The sequence below is a fragment of the Vicia villosa genome, linkage group LG2 (genome assembly GCF_029867415.1).
Source record: "Vicia villosa cultivar HV-30 ecotype Madison, WI linkage group LG2, Vvil1.0, whole genome shotgun sequence".
In the NCBI taxonomy this organism is placed as follows: domain Eukaryota; kingdom Viridiplantae; phylum Streptophyta; class Magnoliopsida; order Fabales; family Fabaceae; genus Vicia; species Vicia villosa.
In genome coordinates, this window is record NC_081181.1 from 208,129,901 (window position 1) to 208,144,316 (window position 14,416).

Genomic DNA, 14,416 nt, shown 5'->3' on the forward strand with positions numbered 1-14,416 from the left:
TTTGCGGGGATAATTCTTGAAGAATCAATCTATTTTTGACAATGGAGAACAGATCAGAATGTAGAGGAAGTATCTGATTTCGTGTTTAAATCGAGACCAAAAGACTCCTTATATAGGAGACCAATAATAGAAACGAACAGACACACCTTTTCGGAAAACAGTTATGTCTGTTGGAACGGGTGCAACTATTCAAACGAATCGTTATGTCCGTTGGGAACGGGTGCAACTATTCAAACGAAACGTTATGCCCGTTTCTATTATTCATATTCAATTACGCGTTTGGCTCGACGAGCGTGCACTCCGCACTACCCTAACTTGTTTCAAACTTAACGCATAATTGCATTGGCCTATAGTAAATCACATTACTACCAAAATGCATTGATGATACTAAAATCACCAATACATAATGACATACATGCATGCACATACAACAAAAGCTATTTAACTTGCAGACTAAGCTATCTCTCTAATAGTCTTTGATGCTTAATCAAATTTAAAACTTTTGATACTGTTGAATCAAATACTAAAACTTTTAATACCGTTGAATCAAATTTAAAGTTTTCGACGTATTTCCTACATAATTTAATGAAATAAATATCTTTTTTCAAGTCATACCCCTTTTTTAATTTCATTGTGATTCACACTAGCATAAAATATTTGCACGATTAAGTCCCCTGCAACAATGTGTAGAAAGTCTAAAATTGTATAATCCACATCATAAAACATAATAAAATATTATCCTTTGGTCAACAGAGAAAACAGAAAATTCAACAAATACTTACAAAATGTATCACAGCAAGACGAATTTAAAATTATTGAGTCATTGTGAAATGTTTTATTGATGGAGTCAATGCATAAGATTATATAAGAAAAGACTGCTACGTACTAGGCCATCTTCATTGAAGAGTTTTAGCCATGTTCAATATGAGGAAACCATGGTTCTGTCTTTCTCTTCTTAACCTCTTAGTCTCTTTACACTATCATCCTTCCCTTGCATCTCTAACATCCATCTCTATAAACCAATCTCTCATTGCTGACCAAACTCTTATCTCTAAAGGAGGAACCTTTGAATTAGGTTTCTTCAAACCAAGTAATTCCCCCAAGTACTATATAGGAATATGGTACAAAAAGGTTTCCCAACAAACAATTGTTTGGGTTGCCAACAGAGACAATCCTGTCTCCAAAAACACTGCAACCTTAAAAATTTCAGCTGGTAATTTAGTTCTATCAGACGAGTCTTCAAACCAAGTTTGGTCAACAAACATGAGTTTTCCTAAGTCAGATTCTGTTTCAGCTATTCTCTTGGATAGTGGAAATCTTGTTTTGAGAAGTAGGCCTAATGATGATGCAGCAGAACCTCTATGGCAGAGTTTTGATCATCCAGCAGATACATGGCTTCCTGGTAGCAAAATTAGGATAGACAATAAAACAAAGAAGCCTCATTATTTCACTTCATGGAAGAATAGGGAAGATCCCGGAACGGGTCTTTTCTCTTTTAAACTAGACCAAAAAGGAACAATTTCATATTTAATTCTTTGGAATAAGTCTGAACAGTACTGGACAAGTGGAGCTTGGAATGGACATATTTTTAGTCAGGTTCCCGAGATGAGGTTGAATTATATCTACAATTTGTCGTTAGTGTCAAACGAGAATGAGAGCTATTTCATTTACTCTGTGTATAAACCTTCCATTATGTCGCGGTTTGTGATGGATATATCCGGGCAGATCAAGCAATTTTCATGGTTGGAAAATATCAAAGAGTGGAACCTGTTTTCAACGCAGCCAAGAGCACAGTGTGAGGTTTATGCCTTCTGCGGTGCGTTTGGAAGCTGTACTGAGAACTCAAAGCCGCATTGTAATTGTTTGAATGGTTTTGAGCCAAAGTCACAGTCTGATTGGGGTCTGGAGGATTACTCAGGTGGGTGTATGAGAAAAACAAGGTTGCAATGTGAGAGTTCTGGTCACTCGAATGGTGTAAAGGACAGGTTCCGTCCAATCCCAAACATGGCAATGCCGACACATGCACAATCTTTGAGATCAGAGAATACGGAAGAATGTGAATCAATATGCTTGAACAACTGCTCTTGTTCTGCTTATTCGTATGACAGTAATGGGTGTTCAGTTTGGATTAAAGATATACTGAATCTGCAACAATTTTCTTCAGATGACGGCAGTGGAAAAACTTTGTATCTAAAACTTGCAGCATCAGAATTTAAGGATGCTAAAAAAAGTAATGGTGTGATTATCGGTATTGTAGTAGGCTCGGTAGTTGGTGTAGGGGTTCTCTTGGCCCTTCTTCTGTTTATCGTGCTTAGGCGAAGAAAGCAAACAGTTGGAACAGGTAGGCTCGTGGAGGGTTCGTTGGTTGCCTTTGGTTACAGAGATATGCAAAATGCAACTAAGAATTTTTCTGAGAGATTGGGAGGAGGAGGATTCGGTTCTGTTTTCAAAGGAACATTGGCTTATTCATGTGTGGTGGCAGTGAAGAAGTTGGAAAGTGTTAGCCAAGGAGAGAAGCAGTTCAGAACAGAAGTGAGCACAATAGGGACAGTGCAACATGTTAACCTTGTTCGGCTTCGTGGATTCTGCTCGGAAGGTACTAAACGGATGCTGGTTTATGATTACATGCCAAATGGTTCCTTGGATTTCCATTTATTCATGAAGAAAGATACTTCTGAGGTTTTGAGCTGGAAAATGAGATACCAAATAGCTCTTGGAATTGCAAGGGGATTAACTTACCTGCATGAAAACTGCCGAGACTGTATCATACACTGCGACGTAAAGCCAGAAAACATTCTCCTAGACCCCGATTTTTGTCCGAAAGTTGCTGACTTTGGCCTAGCTAAGCTAGTTGGGCGAGATTTCAGCAGGGTCCTAACAACCATGAGAGGAACAAGAGGCTATCTTGCGCCAGAATGGATTTTTGGGGTGGCTATTACAGCCAAAGCCGATGTTTACAGCTATGGAATGATGCTTTTCGAGGTTGTTTCAGGTAGGAGAAACTCTGATCCATCAGAAGACGGTCAAGTTACGTTCTTTCCTACCTTAGCTGCAAAAGTAGTTATTGAAGGTGGCAGTGTGATCACCCTTTTGGATCCTAGGTTGGAGGGAAATGGGAATATTGAAGAAGTTGCGCGAATAATAAAAGTCGCTACTTGGTGTGTCCAAGATAATGAAAATAAAAGGCCAACAATGGGTCAGGTAGTTCAAATTCTTGAAGGGATTGTGGAAGTGAACTTGCCCCCGATTCCAAGATCCCTTCAAATCTTGGTTGACAACGATGAGAACATGGTTTTCTACACTGATTCTAGCTCAACTCAAAGTTCACAAGTTAAAGAGTAAAATCTCAACAGGCTCTCGGGTCAAAAGCAATATCTCATCAGCTAGCTCGAATTTATCAGCATAAAATTAGGGGAGTACTTAAGTTGTCTCTATTTTTATTAAGTTAATTATATACAAATAAAATGTCATCTTTTTATGTAAAGAAATGTAATTGTAATATATGGTTTAAGGGTCTGTTTGGATTGATGGAAATGGATGGAATAGGATGGAATGGAATGGAGTTATGCTCCCTTGTTTGGATTTATAAAATTTGAATGGAATGGAATGGAATCTGATGGAACTCATTCCATCCAATACCACTACTTTTGCCCATTTTTCATTCCCCCCAAATTGGGGTGTATTGAATGGAATGGAATCAAATTTATAAGTCAATTACAATTTTGTCCTCTAAAAATTCACTTTTATTATCTATTCCTATTACTCATTTCAATTCATGTGAGATTTTTGTTTTCATTTACTGGAAACTCTTCTCCTTCCCCAACCTTCTTCTTGCTTCAACCCTAACAAGGTACATCATTTTTCTTATCATTTTTTTCCTGTAATTATATGTGTGTTCTATTATATGAAATACATTGATTTATTTTCATGTTCATATCTCTTTCAGTTTTGAAAAATTAAGTATAGTGTTTGAATGTTAAAATTTAGAAAATGGAAGAAATTAGGATTTACTTGCTTCTTTTTAAGAATAGAGTTCTATGTGATAAATTCCATTATTATTATTAAGAACAAAGTTTATATTTTTCTACTGGATCGTTGCTTTTCCAATTTGTCATATAATTGCTTTTTTCAATTTGCCGTACTGAGAGAAATAATGATTAGTAGTAATATAATTTTTTGATTTGCTATAAAGATTCTCAATTAATTTGGGTTTAAAATTGTGTATTTGATTTGTTTATAGAGATTTTTAATTGATTTTTTTTAATTTGATATGATTTGTTTCAGACTATCCTTTTTGCTCCGGACTATCCTTTTTGCTAATGGTAACTTATTTATTATCAGTTTCATGTATTTTTTTATCTTTAACAAATGAAAAATTTGCGTAATTTATTTTATGTTTTTTTTTTTTGCAGGTTTGAGGAATACTTCAAGAAGAGAGTCATTATCTATCATGGACTAATATTTGTCTATTTTTTTTTTAGAAGACTTGCTATTATTATCTACCATAGACCTATATTTATCTTTTAATTTTAGCAAAATTTGAATTTTTTGAATTATTATGATTATTAAGTATGGTGTTTATCAATTTCAGCTTATAATAATCATGTTCTATTTATGAATATTTAAATTTATTATAGTTTATTTTATTTTCTGCTAAGTTGATATTTTTCTATGATTATATATTGTTTTACTTGGATCTATCTATATTGTCTCAAAGGGTAAAATTGGAATAAAAATATTATAATACTTTTCGCTCCGTCCTATTTCCAAACATTTCCAAACAGTGGAATGAGATATTAGTTCCGCTCCGTTGTAAAATATCCAAACAGTGGAATGAAATTTATGTTCCGTTCCATTCCATTCCGCTCCGCTCCATTCTGCTCCGCTCCGTTAGTCGTAAGCTATCTAAACATAGCCTAAATAATGAGATTCTCAGTTAGTGTCATGTAAATAGATGACATTGAGACGCCAACACGGATAATGATTTAAATTGATAACTTGATTGAGTTTAATCGCATGCAATGAAGCACGGATACGATACCCATATCATATTGAATACGATATGTATCCATTTGTTAATTAGTTAACATCGGATTAAAGGTGGAAATATAGGCAATGAAGAAAAGACATGAAATATTGAACAAAGATCAGAAAATGATAGAGACAGAGATAGAACCTGGTGGATGAATGTTACACATGGTGATGAATCTTCATTCAGAGGCTGGGTTGGTTGTATGCCGCCAAGGTTGCAAAACACTTCTACCTCTAGTTGGGAGTAAGAAGACCATGTTGGAATATATTCACTATTATATCATTTCCAATATAATAGAGAGAAAAAGAATCAAATCTAATAAAAAAAACCGAGTAAACCGAAACACGCTCATATTATCGGGGTATATTAACCCTATTTTTAAACATCTGTTTACACTCAAAATAGCAATAGGAAAGATCAAAGATTCTTAGTATGATGCAATTTACTAAGTCTGCTAACAAAGAGTTTAGGGTTTAGGCAATTTATAAACCGGCTAACCAATGACTCAAGAAATCACAACTTAATTTTGCAAATCAAGTGAAAAAATTTGGAATTTTTTGAAGGAAAAAAAATTAGATTTTTTATTTATTTTTAAAATAACCATATTTTCCAAATTAATTTTTAAAATAACAACCTTTCCCAATTATATACTAACCATATTTTCTAATCAATGCAATTAGAAAATAGCAATGATTGTCGTGGTGTTTGGTATGCATGTGTTGATTTTGTGCTTTGGTGGTGTGATGTTTTAGTGTATGTCGGTTGGGTGCTATGATAGAAAGTGGTGGTATTATATGCCTCATCGGTGCTATGGTAAGATGTAGCAGCAACATATGTTTGTTGGTGGTATGGGTCATGTTCTTAGTTTTGTGTTTGACTGTGTGGCGTGTATTGGTCGCTTGTTTGGGTGCATGTGATTTAGTAATGTTGTTGGTTGTAGGTTGGTTGGTTGTCATGTCGGGTTGGTTGGTGGGTGTAGGTGGGTTGGTAATTTTGTTGGGTTGATTGTAAGGTGTAGGTGTGTTAGTAATCATGATGAGTTGTTGTAACCGATCTATACCAATTTTTATAGCTATGAGTTAGTTTAAATTCAGATAGCATGACAACTTCGTTTATGCGACGCTTCCACATACGACATGCCTCCTTAACGAAGTCTTTCCAATCGAAAAAGTTTCATTTAGCATCGACTTTAAGTTGATGTCATAGTCCCAAACACATCTCAGGGAATTTGGGATTTGTTGGTGCATGCCGAACTGCAGTTTGACACGATAACTATGGTGCATCTCCACATTAGTGAACCTTATTATGGTTGTTTTTGCAGTTCAAACAGCTCCATTTGTGGTTAATTTCATGGTCCATGCTCATATATGGCCTCCAAATAAACTGAAGAGGAAAAACATATTATTAGATTAGTAAATGGTTAACATTAAAATAAATTATCGAAATGACGAATAATTTAGTTGTAATACATTGTCCGGTCTAAGGTGATCCAAAAGATTTTGATAGGTCGTTATATAGTAATTAGGACATTTGTTATATTCATCCCTCGAGTGGACCACCTAAACCAAAAGAGTGAAAATAAATTATTTAGAGTTATTTATATTATAAAGTAAGTAAATGAAAATAATGTTATAAACTTAGTTTTTCGCGTAGGGGAATATGGAATTGTTGTTTTTAACAGGGGCTGGGGACGATATTCTCGACCAAATCCATGCTTGGAGCAAAAGAGCGTCGGAATAAAATGAACAAGTATCTTTATGTGCATTTTTACATACATAACTATATGGATAGGACAAAACGGCTAAACCCCAACTATATGTTTTTATCTTATCTATGTCTCTTAACAAAGGTAAATGCATAATATTTACAGCACTACCAGTAGTTTCGTGAAATAACAAGTGACCGAATTGTATCATAATATAACATCTAATTTTAATTATTTTTTCGTCCTCGGACAATTTTTCGTTTAATACCAAATTTCTATAATGATTTTTAAGGTGCCTTAGATAAATACCTTGGAGAAGTCTTACCACAACGACTAACCAACTGTTGTGAGGTAAAGTGTGATGGTATTTATGATACTTTCCATTACGATTGCGTGGTCGTTGTGATAAACTATATAACGCGCTACCTATCACAACGGTAAGCTTAAACATCCGTTGTCATAAATGTTGGGTCATGGTTTCGATACCCGATTGCAACCAAATCAAAATGCTTTAAAAAAATTACTTTTCACTACGGGTATATATCAGAACTGTTGTGGTATATATAAGAGTTTATTATAAAATATGGAGTTGCTTATTTTTCCTTACCCCTCATTAATCATATACAACAATTCAAATATATATTTAAAGATAATAATCTGAAATTCTTGAAAAATAGCTTAAACGATCCATTGTTTTTCGAATTGCTTAAACATCTGTTGTCATAAATGTAGGGTCCTGGTTCGATACCCGGCTGCCACCAAAATCAAGATGCTTAAAAAAATTACTTTTCAATACGGATATATATCAGAACTGTTGTGGTATATATAAGAGTTTATTATAAAATATGGGATTGCTTATTTTTCCTTGCCCCTAATTAACCATATACAACAATTCAAATGTATTTTTAAGATAATAATTTGAAAAATTAAATTATTCTTGAAAAACAACTTAAACGATCCAATGTTTTTCGAATTGCATGCATATTACAATTCATGATATCCTCATTAACCCATAAATTTGATTCAATCCTAAATTCTTCCAAGTAATGTTGATGAATGAATGTCTTCTAAGTAGGGCAGTTCGAAAAAATCCAAGAACTGAACCGAACCACCGAATCTAACCGAAGTTAAAATAATTGAACTGTTATGTTTGGATAGTAAATCAAACCATTATGCACAAACAGTTCTAGAACCGAACTGTAACTAAAACTGAACCCGAACCAAACCAAAACTGAAAATAAAAAAGGCTTAAAATAAGTTTAATTTTTTTTTTAAAATTGAAAAATAGCTTAACGTTTCGGTTCTTTGATAAACGGTTGTTTTGGAAAAAATTATCTTCTAACAGTTCGGAATTTTGAAACAGTATACCAAACCAATAATTTTGGTTCAGTTAGGTTTTTAATAAATTGAAACAGTTTTGTTCAATTTGAGTGAATGTTTGGTTCGGTTTGGTTCAGTTTTTCTCACAAATTGTACCATGAACAACCCTATTTCTAAGTCTTTCACACAAAATTTGATTTCTTCTACTTTTCTAGTTTATTTTTCAAACATTAAGATTTGTGTGAAAGACTCGGACTGACATCCATTTATCAACATTGTTTTGAAGAATTTGTGGCATTAATCAAATTCTATAGACTAGGAAATTATGATTTACAAGATGAATGTAATTCAAAAAAACATTGGATCGTCAATGTTGTTTTTCAAGAATAATTTAATTTTTCTGATTATTAACTCAAAAATCTATTCAAATGAATGCACGTTTAATGAGTGGTTAGTGAAACAAGCAATCACATATGATATAACAAACTCACTAACAAACACATCAAATAATTAAGATAGATTGGGAGAACTTGATAACTAACCGTTCCTAGAAGCTATGAAGAGTTGAAAACATATGTTCTCTATGGAAATATTATATGAAAGACTCATATAAAATTTCCACAACGAACACAATAACCACTTGTATGTAGAGACCCATGTTCACTAGTAAGTATTTTCAGCTGCATCACTGATAAGTAGAGACCCATAACCACTTGCTAGCTGCACATGAAATACCATTTATTAACAAACAACACAAACAACAACATACAATAAAATACATACCTTAAATTGAAAAAAATGATTGTATCATTTAAACTCATAACATCCACAATGAAAGGATGATTAAACTAAGGAGTCATATGAAAACTCGTGTTAACAACAACAATAACATACAACAACAAGAATACCATATCGAACAAGAAGAAAATTGTATGAACATCATGTCAAACATAACAACATACACGAAAACGGGAGATTAAGGAAGAATAAGAATACCTCTATCAATGAAGAACAGGATTGACAACTATACTGTAGAATAATGAAGCTAATGACGAAGAAGAAGAAGAGAGACAATGTATGCTAGGGTTTTGGTGTGAGAAATGGCGATACTATCAAAAAGAGAGAGTTAACTCACTTATATTTGGGTAAATACACATCACAATGCCTAAAACCAAAACCTAAAGCATATCAACATGAACAATACACATCATAATGTCATTAAGGTAAAAAAGAAACCCTAGTGAAGAACATAAACTTTCAAAAAGCGGTACCATTACCACAGCGAGAGAGAGAGAGAGAGAGAGAGAGAGAGAGAGAGAGAGAAATGAACAACAAACACATAATGTCGTCTCCTGACATTCATTTCCAGAAATGAATGGAGATGGTGGAGATTTCGATATTGTCGTCGTCTTGTTCGCTAGGGCACCCTTTGTGTTATAAACAAAATAAATTGTCTGTTATGTTTTAATTAAGTGAAAAGGATTTCACAACGGTTAGAAAAAACAACCGTAATGAAATATGGAACACATAACCACGGTTGAATGAAACAATCGTAGTTGTTATACTTTGAATTTTAAAATAACAAAAAATATCAAGGGTCGCGCGCTTATTTTTATTAAAAAAATAGAAAAATTCGAAGCTTGCACCCAATTCTATGGCCACGGTTAGATTTAAAAACCATTATGAAATGTTGAATCATAAAATTAAAAAAATAATGCGCGTAAAAAATAAGATATTACTATGGTGAATAAATGGTTGTGGTAATATATCTTTACCATATATATGTTTTGTAGTAGTGTGAAATACAATTGAGAAGGGGAAACTGGTGGTGGTTAGAGTTTCTTTCTTAAGAATCTCCGAAAACACGTTGATCCTTAACCCAACCTCTATTTGATTTTAGACAGACATGCATCTATTGAGAGTGTATATAATAACGGTTGGCAGGATCCTCCCTCTACGCAAGTCTACTACATTAGACATATTGCACAAACCTTCATGCGGGAGATCAAACTCTTTGGAAAAAATTTATAAACTCAGGATATGCGTTAACTCAACCATTATTCCAACATTACCATTAAGAGATCAGATTGTCAAATGCAGATGAGTTAAGGTGATTGATAATATTCTAGTGGAGAAGTGGATCAGGGCATTTGACAATGGTCAACGATATGGCCACGTGATAACAAATCTTATGGAATCAATGAACTCTGTCTTCAAAGATATTAGAAACCTACCCATAATCGCATTGGTGAGAGAAACCTATTTTAGGTTAGGATCCCTGTTCGCGATCTGAGGTTCAAAGTGGAGTTCAGTGTTAGAATCGGGACAACTGTTTAGTGAAAGGTTTATGAAATTTATGAAGGAGAAATCTGTCAAAGCTAACACAAATGCAGTTAGATTACAAATAAAATGTAAGATATCTAACACTGTAAGATATCTAATAGATTACAACCGTCAAAACAATATCATCTCAATAGATCAACACTGTAAGATGTTTAATAGATCACACCTATTATCGCCTCCTCTTTGTCCTACAACATTTGCACCAATTGGACTGGCGCGTTGGTGGTGCAGCCGCCACTCTGACTGGCGCATAAGTACAATTTTGATAGCAGACGCCAATTTATCTAGTGCATGTTCTTTGTTGTGAAGTTTTTTTTTGTTAAAACATGAATAGTTAAAAAATGTGGTTATTTTGAAAAAAAATATTCCAAAAACTCATCAAGTAAAAATGATGTTTGGCCTTCGAATTATGTCGATTTTAGTAACATCAAGGTTAACAAATATTTTACCATGAAAAAACGTCAAATCTCTAAGTGAGCCTAAATTCTCGAAGAGAATTCACACTTTCTTGCCAATAACTTGCTAATAAGACTTCTGAAAATTGTGGGTTGGATGAGGGAGTTTCTATTGTGGAACGGAGTTTGTAGTTGGGATCTGTTGGTGTTGGAGCAGGTTTTACCAAGCAAATCACTTGTTTTAAGAATATTTAAGCTGTATATTCTTTGATCTAGCAATTTCAAAACTTTGTAAATATTTTAAGTTTTCTAAGTTTTTGATGCTCAATCAAATTTAAAACTTTTAATACCATTGAATCAAATTTTATAACTTTTGAATCAAATTTAAAGTTTTCCACGTATTTTCTACATACTTAATTGAAATAAATATTTTTTTCAAGTCACACCCCCTTTTTTTTTTTTTTTTTCATTGTGATCACACTAACATAAAATATTTGCACGATTTAGTCCCCTGCAACAATGTGTAGAAAGTCTAAAATTGTATAATCCACATCATAAAGCATAATAAAATATTATCCTTTGGTCAACAGAGAAAACAGAAAATTCAACAAATACTTACAAAATGTATCACAGCATGACCAATTTAAAATTATTGAGTCATTATGAAATGTTTGATTGATGGAGTCAATACATAAGATTATATAAGAAAAGACTGCTACGTACTAGGCCATCTTCATTGAAGAGTTTTAGCCATGTTCAATATGAGGAAACCATGGTTCTGTCTTTCTCTTCTTAACCTCTTAGTCTCTTTACACTATCATCCTTCCCTTGCAGCTCTAACATCCATCTCTATAAACCAATCTCTTTCTGGTGACCAAACACTAGTCTCTAAAGGAGAAACCTTTGAATTAGGTTTCTTCAAACCAGGTAATTCCCCTAAGTACTATATAGGAATATGGTACAAAAAGGTTTCCCAACAAACAATTGTTTGGGTTGCCAACAGAGACAATCCTGTCTCTAACAAAAACACTGCAACCTTAAAAATCTCAGCTGGTAATTTAGTTCTATTAGACGAGTCTTCAAACCAAGTTTGGTCAACAAACATGAGTTTTCCTAAGTCAGATTCTGTTTCAGCTATTCTACTTGATAGTGGAAATCTTGTTTTGAGAAATAGGCCTACTGATGATGCATCAGATCCTCTATGGCAGAGTTTTGATCATCCGGCAGATACATGGCTTCCTGGTAGCAAAATTATAATAGACAAAAAAACAAAGAAGCCTCAGTATTTCACTTCATGGAAGAATAGGGAAGATCCCGGAACGGGTCTTTTCTCTTTTAAACTAGACCAAAAAGGAACTATTTCATATTTAATTCTTTGGAATAAGTCTGAACAGTACTGGACAAGTGGAGCTTGGAATGGACATATTTTTAGTCAGGTTCCCGAGATGAGGTTGAATTATATCTACAATTTGTCGTTAGTGTCCAACGAGAATGAGAGCTATTTCATTTACTCTGTGTATAACCCTTCCATTATGTCGCGGTTTGTAATGGATATATCCGGGCAAATCAAGCAATTTTCATGGTTGGAAAATATCAAAGAGTGGAACTTGTTTTCAACGCAGCCAAGAGGACAGTGTGAGGTTTATGCTTTCTGCGGTGTGTTTGGAAGCTGTACTGAGAACTCAAAGCCGTATTGTAATTGTTTGAGTGGTTTTGAGCCAAAGTCACAGTCGGATTGGGATCTGGAGGATCACTCAAGTGGGTGTATGAGAAAAACAAGGTTGCAATGTGAGAGTTCTAGTCACTCGAATGGCGTAAAGGACAGGTTCCTATTGATCCCAAACATGGCATTGCCTAAACATGCACAATCTGTAAGATCAGGGAATGCAGAAGAATGTGAATCAATATGCTTGAACAACTGTTCGTGTTCTGCTTATTCATATGACAGTAACGGGTGTTCAGTTTGGATTAAAGACCTACTGAATCTGCAACAACTTTCTTCAGATGACAGCAGCGGAAAAACTTTGTATCTAAAACTTGCAGCATCAGAATTTATGGATGCTAAAAAAAGTAATGGTGTGATTATCGGTATTGTAGTAGGCGCGGTAGTTGCTGTAGGGGTTCTCTTGGCCCTTCTTCTATTTGTCGTGCTTACGGGAAGAAAGCAAACAGTTGGAACAGGTCAGTTATGGAGGGTTCGTTGGTTGCCTTTGGTTACAGAGATATGCAAAATGCAACTAGGAATTTCTCTGAGAAATTAGGAGGAGGAGGATTCGGTTCTGTTTTCAAAGGAACATTGGCTTATTCATGTGTGGTTGCGGTGAAGAAGTTGGAAAGTGTTAGCCAAGGAGAGAAGCAGTTCAGAACAGAAGTGCGTACAATAGGAACAGTGCAGCATGTTAACCTTGTTCGGCTTCGTGGATTCTGTTCGGAAGGTACTAAACGGATGCTGGTTTATGATTACATGCCTAATGGTTCCTTAGATTTCCATTTATTCATGAAGAAGGATACTTCAGTGCTTTTGAACTGGAAAATGAGATACCAAATAGCTCTTGGAATTGCAAGGGGATTGACTTACCTCCATGAGAAATGCCGAGACTGTATCATACACTGCGATGTAAAGCCAGAAAACATTCTCTTAGACACCGATTTTTTTCCGAAAGTAGCGGACTTTGGCCTAGCTAAGCTAGTTGGGCGAGATTTCAGCAGGGTCCTAACAACCATGAGAGGAACAAGAGGCTATCTTGCGCCAGAGTGGATTTTTGGGGTGTCTATTACAGCCAAAGCCGATGTTTACAGCTACGGAATGATGCTTTTCGAGGTTGTATCAGGTAGGAGAAACACTGATCCATCAGAAGACGGTCAAGTTACTTTCTTTCCTACCTTGGCTGCAAAAGTAGTTATTGAAGGCGGCAGTGTGATCACCTTATTGGATCCTAGGTTGAAGGGAAATGGAGACATTGAAGAAGTTGCGCGAATAATAAAAGTCGCTTCTTGGTGTGTCCAAGATAATGAAAATAAAAGGCCAACAATGGGTCAGGTAGTTCAAATTCTTGAAGGGATAGTGGAAGTGAACTTGCCTCCAATTCCAAGATCCCTTCAAATCTTGGGTGACAACCATGAGAGCATGGTTCTTTACACGGATTCTAGCTCAACTAAAAGTTCACTGGTTAACATCTCAACGGACTCTTAGGTCAAAAGCAATATATCATCGGCTAGCTCTAATTTATCGGCTGAAAATTAGGGGATCCCTTTTCTTGTCTGTATTTTTATTAGTTACTGATATACAAATAAAATGTGATATTTTGATGTACAGAAATGTGATATTTTGATGTACAGAAATGTGATATAATATATGGTTTGAATAATGAGAATCTCTTTATTTAAGTTAGTGTCCTATAGGCTATAGCATATAGTATGTATGTTAGATTAACAAAATGCTCTTTTTTTTCATTGCATTTCATATTGGTCAATACAAGAAAAGACATGAAATATTCACCAAAGATATGAAAATTATAGACAGAGATAGAACCTGGTGGGTGATGATGATTAGTCATTCGGAGGCCGGGTTGTATGCCGCCAAGGTTGCAATACACTTCTTCCTCTACTAAGACCATGTTG

The 14,416-nt window shown here is 34.7% G+C and overlaps 1 protein-coding gene and 1 pseudogene across 1 annotated transcript; both read left to right on the top strand.

The window, feature by feature from the left end:
* The first annotated feature begins 805 nt into the window (after positions 1-805).
* Positions 806-3,605, top strand: LOC131648080 (G-type lectin S-receptor-like serine/threonine-protein kinase At2g19130). Its single transcript, XM_058917872.1, has one exon. The coding sequence runs from the start codon at positions 916-918 to the stop codon at positions 3,340-3,342; it is 2,427 nt and encodes an 808-aa protein (XP_058773855.1). The 5' UTR covers positions 806-915; the 3' UTR covers positions 3,343-3,605.
* Positions 3,606-11,506: 7,901 nt separating this feature from the next.
* LOC131653725 (G-type lectin S-receptor-like serine/threonine-protein kinase At2g19130) lies at positions 11,507-14,155 on the top strand (annotated as a pseudogene).
* Positions 14,156-14,416: the final 261 nt, after the last annotated feature.

What these genes read in the sequence shown, in the direction of transcription:
- LOC131648080 (XM_058917872.1), top strand. Translation starts at nt 916, where the DNA reads ATGTTCAATATGAGGAAACCATGGTTCTGTCTTTCTCTTCTTAACCTC.